This window comes from Diorhabda sublineata, chromosome 8 (assembly GCF_026230105.1).
Source record: "Diorhabda sublineata isolate icDioSubl1.1 chromosome 8, icDioSubl1.1, whole genome shotgun sequence".
Taxonomy (NCBI): Eukaryota; Metazoa; Arthropoda; class Insecta; order Coleoptera; family Chrysomelidae; genus Diorhabda; species Diorhabda sublineata.
Window position 1 is genome coordinate 7158238 of NC_079481.1, and position 21357 is coordinate 7179594.

The 21357-nt window shown below is 36.2% G+C and overlaps 2 protein-coding genes across 2 annotated transcripts in view; one reads left to right on the forward strand and one right to left on the reverse strand.

The window, feature by feature from the left end:
- LOC130447377 (transient-receptor-potential-like protein) overlaps window positions 1-16621 on the forward strand; it is a 19096-nt gene extending 2475 nt beyond the window's left edge. Inside the window, exons 4-19 of the mRNA XM_056784170.1 lie at window positions 15-157; window positions 502-682; window positions 883-1074; window positions 5146-5380; window positions 7920-8072; window positions 9462-9717; window positions 9770-9903; window positions 9957-10080; window positions 10139-10334; window positions 12194-12361; window positions 12413-12638; window positions 12704-12839; window positions 13269-13349; window positions 13404-13597; window positions 15148-15884; window positions 16471-16621. Coding sequence (XP_056640148.1) covers window positions 15-157; window positions 502-682; window positions 883-1074; window positions 5146-5380; window positions 7920-8072; window positions 9462-9717; window positions 9770-9903; window positions 9957-10080; window positions 10139-10334; window positions 12194-12361; window positions 12413-12638; window positions 12704-12839; window positions 13269-13349; window positions 13404-13597; window positions 15148-15884; window positions 16471-16572 — 3258 coding nt within the window. The 3' untranslated portion in view covers window positions 16573-16621. The remainder of the gene's footprint in view (window positions 1-14; window positions 158-501; window positions 683-882; window positions 1075-5145; window positions 5381-7919; window positions 8073-9461; window positions 9718-9769; window positions 9904-9956; window positions 10081-10138; window positions 10335-12193; window positions 12362-12412; window positions 12639-12703; window positions 12840-13268; window positions 13350-13403; window positions 13598-15147; window positions 15885-16470) is intronic.
- Window positions 16622-17464: 843 nt separating this feature from the next.
- LOC130448170 (calcineurin subunit B type 2) lies at window positions 17465-21144 on the reverse strand. The gene is made up of 5 exons (XM_056785416.1): window positions 21007-21144; window positions 20775-20814; window positions 20113-20289; window positions 19935-20056; window positions 17465-18576 (listed from the first exon to the last, which is right to left on the reverse strand). The coding sequence occupies exons 1-5, from the start codon at window positions 21007-21009 to the stop codon at window positions 18406-18408; spliced, it is 513 nt and encodes a 170-aa protein (XP_056641394.1). The 5' UTR covers window positions 21010-21144; the 3' UTR covers window positions 17465-18405.
- Between the last annotated feature and the right edge of the window lie 213 nt (window positions 21145-21357).

Sequence of the window (21357 nt, forward strand, 5' to 3'; positions counted from 1 at the left end):
ATATAGTTTTTTAGAGTTGGCAAAAAGTCGATATTAACACGGCTATGTTCACGCCAGATTTAACCCCGCTCATTTTGGCTGCTCATAGAAACAATTATGAGATCCTGAAACTCTTATTGGATAGAGGGGCCACTGTTCCCATGCCTCACGATATCAAGTAAGTAATCAATATTTAATTACACAATTACAGCTGGAGTTTTGATCATCATCGAATTTTAGCTCCCGGTTTGGTCGTTATCTGAGTTTCGTCCAATTTTTGGTTATTTCTCTTCCCCGTGGGTCGTGCAGGTCTGCCTCTTCTAGTTTCCGTCGTGTATGATCTATCCATATCTTGTACTTGGTCTTTTTCCTTTATGTTCCAAAGGTAGATCTGTTAGTATGAACATTAACATGGATCTGAACCTTAAGTCTTGATCAGGATCAGTCCAAAACTGTCTTACGGTCATCTATCTAACTCCTTCTGCAGCTTGGGTCATATATCTCACTATCTCTTTCTTTCAGATGCGGATGTAACGAATGCCTACAAAAATCAGAAGAAGATTCGCTCAGACATTCTTTATCTAGATTAAACGAGTATAAAGCCCTTGCCAGTCCGTCCCTTATCGCCCTTTCCTCTAGCGATCCTTTATTAACGGCTTTTCAGTTGTCTTGGGAATTGAGGAATTTGGCATTTGCCGAACCTGTAAGTAATCATAAATTTTTTTCATTAATTTAAATAATTTTTCTACAGAATGCGAGCTCTCTAATATATATTTTTCGTTATTTCAAGTCTAGTTTGCGATCCGATCTTCAGAGACCGGACATAACCTAACTTTCGGTCTCTGAAGACGAATTCGATTATCGAAACCCCAGGCGAAAGTTTTTGTTATAATATCTTTACAGGAATGTAAATCTGAATACATGGATTTGCGATTACAATGTCAACAGTTCGCCGTTGATTTGTTACATCAATCTAGAAATTCGCAAGAATTGGCGATAATACTGAATCACGATCCGGAAAATCCCCCTTACCAAGAAGGGGAGCACATGAAATTAGCTAGACTAGAATTAGCTATCCAATATAAACAAAAAAAGGTTTGTATTTTTATATAAAAAGAATTTACGTAATTTCCTGCTATAACATTTATCTAAATTTAACAAAAAAATGAACGTTTCCTTTAAATTGTACCAGATTTGTTAGTGCCAACTCTAGCTTAGATATAACCCCACAGGAAAAGTCCATAGGTATTAAATCGGAATTGCGTGAAGGCCAACTCATATCATCTCTCCTGTAGATCAATTTACCACGAAAAATTTCACGAACTCGTTGCCGAAATCTATCGGAAGCGGCTTGAACATACTCCGTCGTAATCTGGAGTTCGGGCACGAAGAAATCGTCTAACATCTGTTCTCAATTCGCCGTAGGAATTTCAGATGCTTCATCATTAAACTGAAATTTGTAAGGGTGCTCGCTCAAAGGAACAGCGAGCTTCCGGATGGACAAGTGAGGCTCGCTACGAACACACCGAGTGACCGTTATAAAAAACGGTTTATCTAATGTTGGATCCGAATTTCTCGATCCGTCTTCCAATTATTACAGCACCTGGAGCGTCTTTGAAATCACGAACTCGTTGCCGAAATCTATCGGAAGCGGCTTGAACATACTCCGTCGTAATCTGGAGTTCGGGCACGAAGAAATCGTCTAACATCTGTTCTCAATTCGCCGTAGGAATTTCAGATGCTTCATCATTAAACTGAAATTTGTAAGGGTGCTCGCTCAAAGGAACAGCGAGCTTCCGGATGGACAAGTGAGGCTCGCTACGAACACACCGAGTGACCGTTATAAAAAACGGTTTATCTAATGTTGGATCCGAATTTCTCGATCCGTCTTCCAATTATTACAGCACCTGGAGCGTCTTTGAAATCACGAACTCGTTGCCGAAATCTATCGGAAGCGGCTTGAACATACTCCGTCGTAATCTGGAGTTCGGGCACGAAGAAATCGTCTAACATCTGTTCTCAATTCGCCGTAGGAATTTCAGATGCTTCATCATTAAACTGAAATTTGTAAGGGTGCTCGCTCAAAGGAACAGCGAGCTTCCGGATGGACAAGTGAGGCTCGCTACGAACACACCGAGTGACCGTTATAAACAACGGTTTATCTAATGTTGGATCCGAATTTCTCGATCCGTCTTCCAATTATTACAGCACCTGGAGCGTCTTTGAAATCATGAACTCGTTGCTGAAATCTATTGGAAGCTGTTTGAAGATGCTCCGTCGTAATTTGAAGTTCAGGCACGAAGAAATTGTCTAACATCTGCTTTTTAAAGCTCTAAATTCGCTGTAGGAATTTCAGATACTTCAAAATTAAACTGAATTTTGTAAGGGTGCTCGCACAAAGGAACAGCGAGCTTCCGGATGGACAAGTGAGGCTCGCTACGAACACACCGAGTGACCGTTATAAAAAACGGTTTATCTAATGTTGGATCCGAATTTCTCGATCCGTCTTCCAATTATTACAGCACCTGGAGCGTCTTTGAAATCACGAACTCGTTGCCGAAATCTATCGGAAGCGGCTTGAACATACTCCGTCGTAATCTGGAGTTCGGGCACGAAGAAATCGTCTAACATCTGTTCTCAATTCGCCGTAGGAATTTCAGATGCTTCATCATTAAACTGAAATTTGTAAGGGTGCTCGCTCAAAGGAACAGCGAGCTTCCGGATGGACAAGTGAGGCTCGCTACGAACACACCGAGTGACCGTTATAAAAAACGGTTTATCTAATGTTGGATCCGAATTTCTCGATCCGTCTTCCAATTATTACAGCACCTGGAGCGTCTTTGAAATCACGAACTCGTTGCCGAAATCTATCGGAAGCGGCTTGAACATACTCCGTCGTAATCTGGAGTTCGGGCACGAAGAAATCGTCTAACATCTGTTCTCAATTCGCCGTAGGAATTTCAGATGCTTCATCATTAAACTGAAATTTGTAAGGGTGCTCGCTCAAAGGAACAGCGAGCTTCCGGATGGACAAGTGAGGCTCGCTACGAACACACCGAGTGACCGTTATAAACAACGGTTTATCTAATGTTGGATCCGAATTTCTCGATCCGTCTTCCAATTATTACAGCACCTGGAGCGTCTTTGAAATCATGAACTCGTTGCTGAAATCTATTGGAAGCTGTTTGAAGATGCTCCGTCGTAATTTGAAGTTCAGGCACGAAGAAATTGTCTAACATCTGCTTTTTAAAGCTCTAAATTCGCTGTAGGAATTTCAGATACTTCAAAATTAAACTGAATTTTGTAAGGGTGCTCGCACAAAGGAACAGCGAGCTTCCGGATGGACAAGTGAGGCTCGCTACGAACACACCGAGTGACCGTTATAAAAAACGGTTTATCTAATGTTGGATCCGAATTTCTCGATCCGTCTTCCAATTATTACAGCACCTGGAGCGTCTTTGAAATCACGAATTCGTTGCTGAAATTTATCGGAAGCTGTTTGAAGATGCTCCGTCGTAATTTGAAGTTCAGTCACGAAGAAATCGTTCAACATCTGCTCTCAATTCGCTGTAGGAATTTCAGGTGCTTCATCATTAAACTGAAATTTGTAAGGGTGCTCGCTCAAAGGAACAGCGAGCTTCCGGATGGACAAGTGAGGCTCGCTACGAACACACCGAGTGACCGTTATAAACAACGGTTTATCTAATGTTGGATCCGAATTTCTCGATCCGTCTTCCAATTAGTACAGCACCTGGAGCGTCTTTGAAATCACGAATTCGTTGCTGAAATCTATCGGAAGCTGTTTGAAGATGCTCCGACGTAATTTGAAGCTCAGGAACGAAGAAATCGTTCAACATCTGCTCTCAATTCGCTGTAGGAATTTCAGGTGCTTCATCATTAAACTGAAATTTGTAAGGGTGCTCGCTCAAAGGAACAGCGAGCTTCCGGATGGACAAGTGAGGCTCGCTACGAACACACCGAGTGACCGTTATAAAAAACGGTTTATCTAATGTTGGATCCGAATTTCTCGATCCGTCTTCCAATTATTACAGCACCTGGAGCGTCTTTGAAATCACGAATTCGTTGCTGAAATTTATCGGAAGCTGTTTGAAGATGCTCCGTCGTAATTTGAAGCTCAGGAACGAAGAAATCGTTCAACATCTGCTCTCAATTCGCTGTAGGAATTTCAGGTGCTTCATCATTAAACTGAAATTTGTAAGGGTGCTCGCTCAAAGGAACAGCGAGCTTCCGGATGGACAAGTGAGGCTCGCTACGAACACACCGAGTGACCGTTATAAAAAACGGTTTATCTAATGTTGGATCCGAATTTCTCGATCCGTCTTCCAATTATTACAGCACCTGGAGCGTCTTTGAAATCACGAATTCGTTGCTGAAATCTATTGGAAGCTGTTTGAACATACTCCGTCGTAATCTGGAGTTCGGGCACGAAGAAATCGTTCAACATCTGCTCTCAATTCGCTGTAGGAATTTCAGGTGCTTCATCATTAAACTGAAATTTGTAAGGGTGCTCGCTCAAAGGAACAGCGAGCTTCCGGATGGACAAGTGAGGCTCGCTACGAACACACCGAGCGACTGTTATAAAAAACGGTTTATCTAATGTTGGATCCGAATTTCTCGATCCGTCTTCCAATTATTACAGCACCTGGAGCGTCTTTGAAATCACGAATTCGTTGCTGAAATCTATCGGAAGTTGTTTGAAGATGCTCCGACGTAATTTGAAGCTCAGGAACGAAGAAATCGTCTAACATCTGCTTTTTAAAGCTCTAAATTCGCTGTAGGAATTTCAGATACTTCAAAATTAAACTGAATTTTGTAAGGGTGCTCGCACAAAGGAACAGCGAGCTTCCGGATGGACAATTGAGGCTCGCCACGAACACACCGAGTGACACGTTTTGGACCATTATCGGTTTATCCAGTGTTGGATCCGGTTTCTTCGAGTTTCTCGATCCGTTTTCCAATTAGAACAGCACCTGGAGCATCTTTGAAATTACGAGTTTTGCGCAAATTCCCGAGAACCGGGTTTACCTCCCGTGCCTTTCTTCTGAAACACCTTGTACAATAATTTCTTGATTTTTAAATAAATATTGATCGTTGTAATATAGCGGGAACTTTATCAATGTTAGGTTAGGTTCTTATTCGTTTCAGTTTGTATCTCATCCGAATATTCAACAGCTGTTGGCCGCTATTTGGTACGAGGGCGTTCCGGGTTTTAGACGAAAATCTAACAAAGAAAAAATTATGATAATCGTGAAAGTAGCACTACTATTTCCTTTTTACTGTTTATTATACATGGTGGCGCCGGAAACTAAAACGGGAAAACTTATGAGGAAACCTTTCATGAAGTTTTTAATTCATGCTTCTTCGTACCTTTTTTTTCTGTGTAAGTAAATCATTTTTATATATCTATTAGGTCTATTTTGATGTTTTTTTTTTCGAGAATTGATGTCGATGTTTATCAAAATTGGATTGAAAATCGTGTTATCGAGATATTATATATACAGAGTGATTCATTAAACGAAAAAAAAACAATCATTAAAGCTTTTAGTGAGTTGGTGTGTAAACTTTCGTTGTTTTATCCAAATGTTGTGTTTTTATACAAAATTAAAAAATTTCAAACAAAACTGTCATTTTTTGGTAGTTTAAATATTTTTTTTTTCGAGTGTTTTTTTTATTTTACTTTGTTTTTATTATTTTTGCGTCTCAGTGTAGCGGGAATTTATTATTTATACACTGGAAAAAATGAAAAATTTTGTTTACGTATCGAGTGTTGTTAGTCCGAGAAAATAAAGTATAAATTTGAATTTGGAATTTGAGACATTTTCTCCGATATTTCTTTCATTTTTACTTTCACAAAAAAATTGTAAGAATCAAAATCGTAGGAACTTATATGCCCTATAACATTATAGAATTATATTTGAAAAAAAAATTTTTAACTATTAATTTTTCAAAAATTTTTGAAACATTTTGATTTATACGGTATATAATATAGTAAATATTGAAAAAACAAATTAAAATTTTATTTAAATATAAAGGAAATGTTTCTAAAAAAGTTGTTGTTTTTCAATTTTGAAAATTCATAATGGCGGATTCGTCAACTGAATTTGAAATAAATGAAACAAATTCAATTTACTCCGCCTCCATTTTGAATTTTCAAAATTGAAAAACAACAACTTTTTTAGAAACATTTTCCTCATATTTAAATAGAATTTTAATTCGTTTTTTTTGATATTTACTATATTTACCGTATAAATCAAAATGTTTCCAAAAGTTTTCGTCAATTTTTGAAAAATTGAAGGTTAAAATTTTTTTTTTTTAAATATTTGACTGTTTGAATGTCATACAATTTTTTTAGGAAACTTCCTTATTTTAAATAAATTAATAAACATTTAACTTCATACACAAAATTCGTACGACTAATTAAAAAAAACACAATTTTTCACTAAAAATCACCTTCAAGACCAATACGACCATTCCAGCGCTTCTCTAACTTCTCGATGCCGTTCTTGTAGAAGGATTTGTCTTTTAACTCAAAATTTGAGTCAATTTGAGCTAAATTTCTTACCAGCGAGCATTTTTTTGTAATCAGCGAAAAGTTATTAGTCATTGAAGGTCAGATCTGGACAATACGGTGGATTAGGAAGCAATTCGTTCAATTCAACCATCGTTGCCATCGACTTGCGAATCGGTGCGTTGTCTTGGTGAAACTGTGGTTTTTTCTTCGACATTTTTCCTTGTTTTTTGCATTCAAATAATCCAACAACTCTATGGAGTATTCACCATGGATTGTTTCTTCCTTTTGGAGATATTAGATGAACAATATTCCATGTCCATCACGAAATAGTTGAACCATAAGCTTCCCAACTGACTTTTGTGCCTTTGGACGCTTCGAACGTGGTGCAGTCCACTCAGATGATGATCGTTTCTTTTCCGGAGCGAAATTATGGATCCAAGTTTCACCCATCGTCACATATGGATGCAAAAATAACTGTACCCATGACCAAACACTGCTATGAATCATCAACGTTGTTGTTTTCGATAGACTGTGAATCAAACGCGGCGCCCACTTTGAAAAAAGTTTCCTCATGGTCAAATGTTCTTTTTTCTTTCGAGTTAGTACTCAATTAACGTTATATGGATATGATAATGTTATATGTGGTAACGACTTCGATAAAATAATGGAAAGATGGAAGTCAAAGAGGACCGTGATGAAAACAAAGAAAAGATAAAGGAGAAAGAAGTTGCAGAAGGCTCCAGGACCTTTCAAATGGTATAGACCCAAAAATATAATTTGAAATACTGCAAACATACCAAAATACTGGGAAGTAGCATTGTTACTAGTGCTGGGAAAATCCTAGATGAAAAACTGAATCAGATCAGTAAGGAAATGGTTCGAAAGGCGTTTGTCAAGCACTCCTCAATGTTTGCGAACAGAAATCTAAACCTCCACGTCAGAATAAGATTCATGGAATGTTATGTGTGGTCAGTACTGCTGGAAATTTGGACCTTGAAAGCTCAAATGATACAAAAACCTTGAGGTATTTGATACGTGGCATCCTGAAGATAACCTCGACTGACAGAATCACCAATCTAAGAAGCATTGATCGCAAAAGAAAACTGTTGACAATTATTAAGAAGACACAACGACAAATACAGAATATGATGCAGGACAGAGTACTTAGAGGGAAAGAAAGTAATCGGCAGGAAGAAGAAATCCTGGCAGGAGAATGAGAAGACGGCATGAGAAGAAGAATAAGACGCGCTTCCACGTCAACAATCACATCAACACTGTTAACTACCTTTTCTCAAACCTGGTTATATCGACCAAAATCTACTGTACAAGCAGTTATATAAACTCCTTATCAAGAGTTTTTTCCCACCTCATTTATCCATTAACCAATCGGCTGATTTTATTTTTCCAGTGCTACTGATTCTAGTATCACTTAGAGCCGACGATTTGGTTTTAGAATATTTCGGATCGGATACAATGCGAGATTACGTTAGACAAAAATATGACAGACAAAGAGGAAACCCACCAACTATATTAGAATACGCGGTCCTGTTGTACGTCATAGGTAAACGATCGAAACAAAAATATAGTGTGTTCGTAAAGTGTAGAGGTCGGCGTAAGTCAGGCACAAATTTGAATTAAGATAATAACAAAAGAAATTCGAAATTACTGCGAGTGTTCGAACGGAGAAGCAGGTCCGGCGAGGATGACAGGCTGTTCGCGAACAATTCAAAATTTTTCAATTGTAATTCGAAGATCGGGAAGAACGCGTGGTGCGCGCGGTCTTTGGGAAAAATCACTTAACACTCAACGAATTCTCGTCTGGCTATCCATTTTAAAAACTGAACATTAAACTCCATCCTACATGAAACGACTGATTTTCGCGAGTGTTCGTTTAGCTACGCGAATCATCGAGCGTGTGCTCGTATGGATCTATGGATATCTGCCCACACAAGCACCCCTGGTAGGTTTAACTCGATGGATATATGAGGATTCTGGTCGTCCTAGTACACGTATGAAGGTTGCATCATCCGACTGCAAAATGGAATGCTAGAACGAAGAACCGCTCGCGAAATTCCAATCTGCGATCCTGGTGAAGGAAACGCGGACGATAAACTTGATATCAGTCGTCGAGAATTCGACGCGTCGTTAACAGAGCCTCTTTTTAGCAATTTTTGATACTACTTCCACACTTTTGAACGATTTTGTCGCGGTGGAGTCGGAATTTATTGTTGGAAATCTCCCGATAGCCGCATTGCAGATTGTTTCGTCTGCTCAACTAACGCCATCGCTACTATTTCCATAATTTCGTTGGTTGTTACTGATATCAGTCGCCGAGAATGCGGCGCGTCGGTAACAGAGCCCGTTTTTAGCAATTTTTGAAACGTCTTCCACATTTTTGAACGATTTTGTCGCGGTGGAGTCGGAAATTATTGTTGGAAATCTCCCGATAGCCGCATTGCAGATTGTTTCGTCTGTTCAACTAACGCCATCGCTACTATTTCCATAATTTCGTTGGTTGTTACTGATATCAGTCGCCGAGAATGCGGCGCGTCGGTAACAGAGCCCGTTTTTAGCAATTTTTGAAACGTCTTCCACATTTTTGAACGATTTTGTCGCGGTGGAGTCGGAATTTATTGTTGGAAATCTCCAGATAGCCGCATTGCAGATTGTTTCAGCTGCTCAACTATCACCACCGCTACTATTTCCATAATTTCGTTGGTTGTTACTGATATCAATCGTCGAGAATGCGGCGCGTCGGTAACAGAGCCCGTTTTAAGAATTTTTGAACTCTTGAAGCGTGAGCTTGTATCGATTATTCACGCGTCTACACGTGTTATCATAACGCAGACACAACTGTCTGAAGAACGAACACGACAGCGTTGCCGGACTTTCCTGATTCACGCCGACCTCTGTATACAAGAACGAATTGAAACGTTTGTTGTTTCCCAAGGATTCATTTTCGAGGAAACCCAAGAGATATTTGTGGAAGGGATAAATTCGTATTTAAGGAACTTATGGAACTTCATCGATTTCACGAGGAACGTTTTATATACGGCGGTTTTCTTTTTACGTATCGCGTCGTATTTTCAACAAGCCGCCGAAATTGAAAACGACGAAGAAACCGCTAAAATCAGAAGGGAAAATTGGAACGCTTTCGATCCGCAGTTGATCGCCGAAGGATTATTCGCCGCCGCTAATATTTTCAGGTAAATTCATTGAATTTTGAACGAACGCGATGAAATATTTCTTTCATTTCAGCGCCTTGAAATTAGTTCACCTTTTTTCTATAAATCCGCATTTGGGACCGCTCCAAATATCTTTGGGTCGGATGGTTATTGATATAGTTAAATTCTTCTTCATCTATTCGTTGGTACTTTTCGCTTTTGCTTGCGGTACGTGTTTAATCGAATTATTACATAAATTACCTTAAAAAAATTATCTTTAGGTCTAAATCAATTATTGTGGTACTTCTCCGATCTGGAGAAACAGAAATGTTATCATCTGCCTAATGGAGAACCGGATTTTGATGGCGCTTCCGATTCTTGTATGAAATGGAGGCGATTCGCTAAGTAACAAAAAAAAACCGAAGAATTTTCCGTTGTAATAATGATAACGCATTTTTTTTAGTGTATTCGAATCGTCCCAATCGCTTTTTTGGGCCAGTTTTGGTATGGTAGATCTCGATAGTTTCGAATTGACCGGTATAAAAACGTACACGAGATTTTGGGGTCTACTGATGTTCGGTTCGTACAGCGTCATCAACGTTATCGTTCTCCTGAATCTTCTCATAGCCATGATGTCTAATTCTTATGCTACTATCGATGTAAGTCTCGTCGAAATTTATGTCTATTATTGTTGCTTTCGCCGAATTTGATCGTTTCTTTAAGTTTTAGCCGAATCTTCGTATCTTCGGCCGCAATTACGAACGCATCCATCTAAAGTTTAATCCATTTTAGCATTTACGAACGCGATCTCCTTCACCTAAAATTGAATCGACAATCGGGCGCATTCACCTTAATTTTGATCGAAAATGTCAAAATTTTATCGATTTCAGCAACTACGAGCGCATTCGCCTGATTTTCAACCGGTAATATCTTAATTTTCGATGAAAATGTGGATCCATCCACCATCCACCGAAATTTTGCTTGATTTTTTGCGTTACGAGCACGTTCGTCTGAATTCTGATCGATTTCATTGATTACCAGTGCATTTACTTGAATTCTTATCGATTTTAGCGATTACGAGCGCATTCGCCTGATTTTCAACCGGTAATTTCCTAAATTTTCGATGAAAATGTGAGCGCATCCACCATCCACCGAAATTTTGCTTGATTTTTTGCGTTACGAGCACGTTCGTCTGAATTCTGATCGATTTCATTGATTACCAGTGCATTTACTTGAATTCTTATCGATTTTAGCGATTACGAGCGCATTCGCCTGATTTTCAACCGGTAATTTCCTAAATTTTCGATGAAAATGTGAGCGCATCCACCATCCACCGAAATTTTGCTTGATTTTTGGCGTTACGGACGCATTCGTCTGAATTCTGGTCGTTTTCAACGAATACGGGCGAATTCACTTGAATTCTGATCGATTTCAACGATTGCGAGCGAATTCCGAGAATCGACTAAATTTTCCGTGAAATGTGAGCGCATCCACCAAAATTTCGATCCATTTTTGGCGTTACGGGCGCGCTCATTTCGGCAATTAAGAATTTTATCCGGGCCCCTCCACCGACATTTTAATCGATTCCTGAGCGTATTCACGTAAATTTTGATCGATAATTTCAATTTTGAAAGCGTCTATTTAAATTTTAATCGATTTTATCATTTAGAAGTCAAAATTTCAATCGAAAATCTCAATTTCGATCACATGCACCTGAATTTCATTCGATTTTCGCAGTAATGGGCGACTTTACCGAAATTTCAATCGATTCTTGGAGTTACAAGCGTATTAAACTAAATTTTAATCGATAATTTCAACTTTGCACGCATCCACTTAAATTATAATCGATTCTAGTATTTATGAGTGCGTTCCTTAAAATTTTTAATCGAGAATATCAACTTTGAACGCATTCAACTCAATTTTAATTAAGTTTCGCAACTTCGATCGCATCTATCGAAATTTTAATCGATTCCTTGGGTTACGAGCGAATTCACTCTAATCTTAATCGAGAATTTTAGCCTTTAACGCATTTACTCAAATTCCCTCCCCTATAATCACGAAAAAAAAATAGTCAATTTGAGATATTTTAGGTTTTAACATCCCAAAAAATAGTTTTACGTAAAAAATGTGTATAATCTTTTTTGTAGAACTTTTTATGAATTCCATTTTTTGTTTGAAACTTTTTTCTATAAAATCGATATTTTCAGAAATATTCGGCAAAATAGATCTGGCTGACTCAGAATATATCGATAAGAGTCAAATTGACTTACCTAACCTAACCTTACGTAGCCTAACCTAACCTCAACTAACTTAACCTAGCGTAACCGAACATAACCTAACCTTCTCCTATTGCTTGCTGTCGTTGACTACCAATATTTTAGGTTATAACCGCAAAACGAATAGTATTACGTAAAAAACGTATATAACCTTTCTTGTAGAGCTTCATTTTTTGTTCGAAACTTTTTCGGAGATATTTAGACTTTATTGTTAGGTTCAAGATATTTCGTAACCTTTTCAGGAACATTCGGATACCGAATGGAAATTCGCCAGGACGAAACTATGGATGAGCTACTTCGAAGAAACCGGCACCCTACCGCCACCTTTCAACATTTTCCCGAAACCGAAGATGCTTTTGAAAATGTTCGGGCTACGAAAAAAGGACAAACTTAAAAAGATGTCGACTAAAGTAATTAAACGTAGTTATCTTAACACGTTTACTAGCGATTTTATTTTCTAGAGGAGGAATAGAGAAGAGAAAGAAAGAGATTATAGGTACACGGCTGTAATGAGGGCGTTAGTTTGGCGATACGTTTCGGCGAAACATAGAAAATGCGACGAATCTTCGGTCACCGAAGACGATATCAACGAATTGAAGAGTGATATTTCTTCGTTCCGGTACGAATTACTGGAAGTTTTAGGTAAAAACGGAATGGATATTTCGTGCGCCGAAAAAAAAGACAAAGGTAATGAAACTTCCGTATCGATAATGATAACGAAATATTAACTAATTTTTTTTTTATTTTTGCAGCTATATTAGGTCGGAAAATGAAAGTTTGGGAAAGGAGATTAATGAAAGATTTCAAAGTAGCTCCGGTATCGCAAGACGAAGAAGTAAACTTGGAATTATTCGCACCACCACCGGAAAACGAAAGCTCCCTAGCGAGGTATAAAACCATAGATAAATTAATTTAATATTTCAGAAATAAATAATCCCCCAATTTTGCTACAATTATCATTAAAAGTTGTTCTTTATTGAAAAAAGATAATCTCGAAAAGGATTCTTACCGATAAAGTTTCGTTTACTCCCCAGCTTTTTTCAGAGTTATACAAAATTTACCGAATATATCCGAAAATACGTCAATATGACGTATTTTAGATCATAACGGCCGAAAAAATAGTTTTACGAAAAAAACGTATATAACCTTTTTTGTAGAGCTTCTTACGAACTTTATTTTTTGTTTGAAACTTTTTTCTCTAAAATTAATTATTTCGGAAATATTCACCAAAATTTTTAATGGGGACGAAAGGCAAACGAAACGTTGTCGTTTTATAAGTTATACTGTCACTATGACGTTCACGTGTTCGGTTTCCAGATTCAGAAGAGTTGCCAGATTGGCCGTTCTCGATTCTAATACTCTAAAATGGAGACAAGTTGTTAAAAGTGCCCAAATAGCGTAAGTCGATATTTAAATTTTTCGGGACATACTGTATAACACTCCTTTTTGTAGTTCACAAATTGGTCGATGCCATCGAAAAGATGAATTGAAGAAACAAAAAAATCTACAACGGGCCATCGCCGAAGCGCAGCGTTTAGCGAATTCCAAAAGTCCGGATAATATTTCCGGTACATCGACACCGATCATTCTACCGGATTTAACTGGAACCGATTTAGTTCGATTAATAAAAGGGGATGATACTTCAGGTATTTACGCGTAGAAACAAATTTTTTTTGGCTGTATACTTCGAAGAAAAAGGCCGATAATAAAAGAAGAAAAAACGCGCCAACTTAACTTTGTCTAGTCTTTGATTTGAGTCCGTGGCTTTAGTATTAAAAGTAAGAGACCGACAAAAAGAAAAAAGAAGAAGATTCAAAAATATTTCGGATTTGAAATAGCCTCCAGTTCGAATTTCCGAGGGTCTATCACCAAACTTTGCAGTCGAAGTGACTTTAGCAGAAACAAAGTTACAACTTTGGACTTTCAGACCTCCTAGTGGTACAGGAAGTGATTCTTAAACCTCACCGATAAAATCGATTACCTCCAATCTAATCATCCGAACCAAATCGCTGGTGACTGTTCATCGAGTTAGCTGGTTAAATTTTTCCAACAGAACTGAAGATGATGGACGAGAAACTGAAGATTTTGCCAACTCAATGAACCAACCGGAGCCCCCGATCGAGATGGTGCCTTTACTAGCCTCCTAGGCTCGGTCGAATGGAAGCATCTAAAGGATTTCCTTGGAATAACAATTTCAAAGACCCTTCAGTAAGTACAAACGAGATTTCTGGAGCTAAATCTAAAGCTGTAGACTAAAGATGATGGATCAATCGCAGTAATCGGAAAAGAGGAACTTGTTGGATCGAATTTTTGCTTCAAACTTTCGATTCGCGAGGAAAAACTACCATCGACTCAACCTCGAGCTGGTGCATCGATGCCAGAAATAAAATTTCGATATCCGGACGTGGCGAAACTTCTCAAAGGCTTCGACGTCAATAAAGCCACCGACTCCGATGGAATACCACCAATAGTATTGAAGAAATGCGCAACCGCGATACGAATTCATTGTTCGGTTTCATATCTAACCCCAGCCGTGCAGAAGACCGATTCCTATACCAGGACCCACTCCAACAAATCCTCCTCCTTATCCTACCAAATTTTAACCAACGAATCTCTCTTATCCATACCAAAAAAATGTAAAAAGACGGTTCCTAGCAATTACCGTCCGATTGTTGCAGTCCATTGCAATAGCATTCAAGGTTGCCGTTAGAGGTCGCCGTTGGTGACTTTCATCATAAATCCGTTTGCGTGTGTCATTTTGACGTATGACGTTTGAGCGTTATTTTGAGGTTAACTATCTTTCTGTTTGATTGTGGTGATCTTTTTGATTTTCTTGGAACTTGGAACCATTAGGGCCAATTCGGGTCGCTTTTGAAACCGAAAACACTTGAAATTGTTGTATTTTTTTCTAATATGCTGTTTTCATTGTAAAAAACCTCTTTGGTTGCATTAATATAATTTCTACGTGAAAATGAATGTTTTGTACAAATACATACATTTCATGCACAATTTTAAGGACGAAATCTATTAGCAACACGCCACGCCACTAGTCGAATAAGTGATCTTAACATCTGAGAATTTTGAATTATCCCACGTGGGATGCCGTGTGTACGTAGACAAATGAATTAAATGGACACGTGTCGTGGCGTGTGAACTTTTAAAAACTCATTTTTCTATGATATTCTTCAATTTTCAGATAAATCCAAGAGAAGCTACGCTTTAAGTCCGAATATTTCTATCAAAAACCAAATACCTAAATCTTTAACGCCCACTATATCTATTAAATCACCATGTAATGGTGTCGATAGAGAAATATCGACTTCGCCATATCGAAAACGAGATCTCATAGAATTCGATAGTGCTAAACAATCCCCAGTGAAAAAATCAGAAGAATCATCTTCTGTCGATTCTTTAGATCGAATCCTCGACAACATACAATTTTCGGAAACTGATTACACTGATACGGTCACTTCACCTCCGATAATAGTGTCTCCACCTTTGGACGAACTTGAAAGTCCTGGAAAACATTCGCTCAATTCGTTGGTTCATTTGAAACCTAGAAGTGAAATCGACGATATTTTGGGAGAAGATTGGAATTTGTCTATGGACGAAAAATCTATTGAAGACGAAATTGAATCTTTACCAAGACCTACTAGTCCGATTCCAAAGTTACTAGAAGAAGAAGAAGAAGAATCGATTCCGTTATCATCTTTAGATGGGAAAACAGGAGAAGAAATACCGCGAAGTATATTGAAAGATGAAAATAGTCCACGACGAATTAGTGATGAAATAACTGGAGAAGAAACTGAAAATAAAGCGCGGGAACAAGAAGATGAAGATAATTTAAAAGTTGACGAGGAAACAACACCGGAATCATCGATTGCGATAGCAGCGAAACCTGTTAAATTAAAACCGGTAGTGACGTTTGCGGATGTAAGTGATTATTCGAATTACATCACGGGGGCTGCTACTTTAGTTTTGAGATATGGCAACGCTGATGTAATTATGTCAAATTTGACATTGACGTGAACGTGTCGTTATACGAATGCTATTTGAGTTGTTTACAGATATTTGAAATATTGATCTTGGTGAAAAAAGGGAATTGAATCGTGAACAATTTACTTCTGTAAAAGTTTATTTATGTAGAAGACAGTTTCTAACGACAGATGCCAGTTTATCTCTGTAAAAGACACAGTTTATTTTTCTAAAAGACTCTCTATAACGACAATTGACAGCTTATTGTTGTAAAAGACAGTCTCTAACGATAAATGAGAGTTTATTTGTTCCAAAGACAGTCTATAACGACAGATGACAGTTTATTTCTGTGAAAGCCAGTCTATAACGACAAATATAATGAAAAACTACGATGTAACAGATATTATGAAACATTTTTTTTGTTAATTTATCTCAGAACTTCAATAGCGACCCTCGTATTAACAAAAAAACACGTTTTTGTTAATTTAACGTGGCAAATTTGTCATATTTATGATTCCAATTGGTCATTATTGTTTTTTTTAAGGAATCGTCTCCTTCGCAAAGCCCCGCGACTACACCTATGAGTCAAAGAAATATTCAACGGGTTCACGCGAAAAGAACTCAGCCCAAATATGGCTGGTTATAATCCATTTAAATTGTTTCGAATTTACTTTATTAAATATATTATACTTGAATACTTTCTTTTATTTACTAATACAATTTTTAAGAAAAAATTGAAAATAATACCTACTCCGAAGTGATTTTTCTACAATTATTATTGACAGTTGATTTCTATAAAAGACAGTCTATATTGACTAATGACAGTTTATTTATGTCAAAGAAAGTCAATAACGATAAATGACAGTTGATTTATGTGTAGGACAGTTTATAACGACAATTAACAATTTATAACTACAATCGATTCCAATGGAGACTTTCTATAACGACAAATGACAGTTTATTTCTACAAAAGACAGTCTATATAACGACAAATGACAGTTTATTTGTTTCAAAGGTAGTCTTTAACGACAGATGACAGTTTATTTCTGTGAAAGGCAGTCTATAACGACAATTGAATTTATAGCTACAATCGATTCCAATGGAGACTGTCTATAACGACAAATGACAATTTATTTCTATAAAAGACAGACTATAACGACAGATGACAGTTTATTTATTTCAAAGACAGTCTTTAACGATAAGTGATAGTTTATTTCTGCGAAAGACAGTCTATAACGACAATTGACAGTTTATAACAACAATCAATTCCAATGGAGACTGTCTATAACGATAAATGACAGTTTATTTCTGTAAAAGACAGTCTATAACGACAATTGATTTTGGACAATGGATTATTGGTTTCAAAGACATTCTTTAACGATAAATGATAGTTTATATCTGTAAAAGTCAGTTTTTAACTACATATAGCAGATTATTTCTGTTGAAGACAGTTTTTAATGACAGATGACAGATTATTTTTGTTAAAGACAGTTTTTAATGGATATGGAATGGTTTTAGGGTTTAGAATTAAAAGTCGATTTTAGAGAGGTGAATAACCTTTATTAACTAAACATAAATTTTAAAACATCTCTCACACAGATTAACATATTTATACAATATAACGAAACTTTCCAACCCACAACCTAATTTTACAATCTACTTTTGTGTTAGGTAAAAATCTCCAACTGAAAAGAAAAAAAATAATCTCGCCGGGGGTGTAAAATTCGGTGTTTCGGTCTCTAGCACACGTCGAGACTTCACAGCGAATAATTAACCGACCAAAACATAACGAAAGAGACGTTCCCAAAAAAATAAAAAACAACTTTTATTCGAAAAATTAAAGAAAAACAGAAAAGGTTTTTCAACTAGTATTGGTCCCTATCAGTTTTCCGGATTTTTTGTCTAATAAAAGTTGACGTTAATATTTTTTGGAAACTTCTCGGGAAACGCAGAAAATTGACTAGATTTCTAAAAAGGGGAAAAAGTAAATCGAACAAGTCTTACGAAAGCACTCGATTTGAAAATAAAACCTGTCCCGAATACTTTTCTTCGTCTTCCAACTGAAATTTATAAAATTTTTGTGTGAAAAGTTCCACATTTTCAAGCGATATATGTATATTCAAGCATTAGGTATAGATTATATATTTTTTTTAGTTTGAAAGCTATACACACACACGACATTTAGATTTAAAGTATAAAGAACAACTATTTTGAAAATTTTTCCTTTTTTATAAAATATTCAACGGGAAAGCACAAAACACGCATAATGAGCTCCTCTTATTAGATTTATACAGTGAAATATTTAAATGGACTTACAAACTACGACTGCTCTACCCAACTTGACGTCCTGACGCACTATACAAGGTGAATTTTTTCAAAGCAGTGACGAGATATAAATTAGGGGAAAAAAAAATATTTTGCGTTGCTATTTTATAGCGATTATCTAATTTATCAGGCTCCAAGTTGAAGTATGATTGTTTTAGACATCGACGACCATTTTTTTGTGTATGTCGGTGTTACCGACAACGTTGCAGAATTCGTCGAATGATATTTTACCGTCTTCATCCTTATCTGCGAATAGGATGGTTTTATCGACGATCTGCTGAAGCTGGGTGTCTTTTAAGTTGTTACCTACCATCATCTTCAGAACCTAAACACGAAATTAAATAGTTTGTGTTAATCATTACTCCTCCTCCGTTCCTGATAAAATTAAAAATAATAGAATATAATAGGGACCTTGTGTCCTTAACACAGTAAAAACTTTATCGGTATCTATAACCATAAATCTTGTCGTAATAAAAAATCAATAAGAGGTGAATATATCCATGCACAAGTAGGGCACGATCACTAACACCAATCTTGATTAACTAGCACTTTACAAATGAAAAGGTTTTTATCAATAAAGTGTTTTATCGAGTTATTTTTAGTTACAAGTGATTGTTACGTTTTTTGACGATTTGAAAATCTATAATACAAGATTCATTTAATATACACAAATAATAAATTGTAAAATTGTACTGATTAACAATCGCCAGTTGCCTCACAGTCGGTACGGTCCTGTTGTTTGTTTACAGTACCGAGCATAACTGTCAATTTATAAGTACGGTTGGTTATGTAAACAAACTGCAGGGCCGGACTGACTTGGATTCTTATATAATTTTTACAGAAGAAAGTCAACTTTTTATGAATATTTTCGACAACCATCATATTTGAGAAACAAAAATATTTCAAGTTTTTTAGAAATTCCAGGAAATCGAAGTAGTTTGATAAACACAAAGATGTAAAATCTTTGTAGAATTAAAAAAAATAAAAAATTTGGAGAAAAATTCAGTAAACGCACATGCAAAAAAATTGGTTTGTAAAACTAGTGAAATCTATGAAAACTGGAAAAAAATGTACAAAATTTCAGAAAAAATAGATGAAAACGAACATTTTGTAAAACAAATGTTTAAAGTGAAGTTTGGAGACGTTTTTTCGACTTTACTTTTTTAGAATTTTATATTTCTAGAAAATTGCGAAATTCGAGAAAATGAGATAAGATTCGGAAATTCTGGAAAACTCGAAGTAATTTGAGTAAAAAAAGAAACTCGTAAAATACCTGAAGAAAACCACAAAATTTCAATCATTACATTTGTGTAAAAAAAATATATTTCAGTATAAAATCCCCCATAGTCAAATTATACCTTCTATAAAATATTATACACTATTTTTTAGTAATCTAGTCCTTCAAAACATTTTAATTTGGATAAATAAACTTCAAAAAGTTAATATCAGGTATACATCCTTAAACGACTGATGTTTATTGTCGTAAGATAATTTTAATTGCGTTTCTCCAAACACACAATAAAACTGAAACTACTCATTAATATTATTGCTGATAAAACAATTTTAAATTCACGTTCACAACAAAAATAGATTTAATGTAAACACAATTAGAAAACATTTCAAATTAGTTCGCTTACCAACTACCGTACTAACAATTTTTGATAATCAAATATATTTAAATACCTGGAAGAGTTCCCCATTCGAGATGTATCCATCATTATCCATATCGTAAATTCGAAAAGCGAATCTCAATTTCGACAGCTTATCCCCTTTAACGCTGAATTGAGATACACCCTGTATAAATTCTATAAAAAAAATAACAATTTTTTCCCACTTAAGTGATGTATGCGAAAATACGCACCCTTAAAATCAACTTCCCCATTACCATCTGCATCAAATATGTCGATCACACGTTGAACTAGAGGATTCTGCTGCAGTTCAGGCAAAGACATAAACTCGTCGATGCTGAGAGCACCCGAATTATCCAGATCTAATTTTCTAAATCTTTTACCAAGACGCCGAATTTCGTCAGCATCGACTGCGAAAAAAACCACCATGTAATAAATACGAATTTGCTGACAAGCACAAGAGTGAAAATTTAAAAAAACAAAAAAAATATCAAAAACCACAAATATTTCAGTCCAAGGCTATTCAAATGTTGTTAAAGTACCTACGGAATATCCCAACCCAAACATCATACTTAAAATTCAAATTTACGTGCATAGACGCGTCTACAAGACATCAAATTTCAAATAATTTATGTTTTGAAATATATGAATACAATCATGCTTTAAAAAGTTTTTTAATACAAATTATAATCTATGTTATGTCAATACTAACTAAAACCTTCACTAAATAAATTTAATTAAATTAAAAATGGACACAAAACGAACTAAACATAAAAAACATAAACCAACGAGTCATGGATACTAAAACCTTGACAACCAATTATTATGCAGTTTAAATTTTTCAAATTACGTGTAATAATTATTGTGAACGTGCATTAATGAAATGTAAACTTACAGTTAGAGCATAGCTCCATGGGTAGAGAGCTCTCGTTACCCTGAAAAACAACATGTTCTTGTAAAACAATGCAAAAATCTGGGGGAAAAAAACTGGAATATCAAAATGGGCTTGTCCCTGAAAACTAGGCTAAAGCGATGCAACCTTGAAGTATGCCAAATTTTAATGGTGCAAGCTAATTCTATTTAATATTATTACGATCAATGCATTATCCATAAAATAAGATATTTACCATGGTCTGCTCCCGGCAATCTAACTTCTAATTGATTTATGATTTTTTTTAATGATCGACAAACCGAGGATAAATAATTTACCTTAGTTTGTGGATCTCTCGAAGAGGTCGCTAGTATCGTGACGTCTTGACAGAGATGTTAAAAATATTTTTAAAAAATATAATAAATTTAAGTTACTCAAAAAATATACCTATAAATTTAACAAACGAAATCGAATTATCGAAACAAAAAATAAATAATATAATAGTGCTCAATGCACAGATCTTAAAAACGACAATTTGGAACGTGGGTATGAAGCATTGCTCGATTGGGTGTTCAAATTGTTAATTGGAAAGCAACTAATGTGCAAC

What these genes read in the sequence shown, in the direction of transcription:
- LOC130448170 (XM_056785416.1), bottom strand. An exon ending in TGGGGAAGTTGATTTTAAGG is followed by an intron (nt 20,057 to 20,112) that starts GTGCGTATTTTC and finishes TTTTTTTTATAG; the next exon opens with AATTTATACAGGGTGTATCT. An exon ending in CGAATGGGGAACTCTTCCAG is followed by an intron (nt 18,577 to 19,934) that starts GTATTTAAATAT and finishes TTTCGTGTTTAG; the next exon opens with GTTCTGAAGATGATGGTAGG.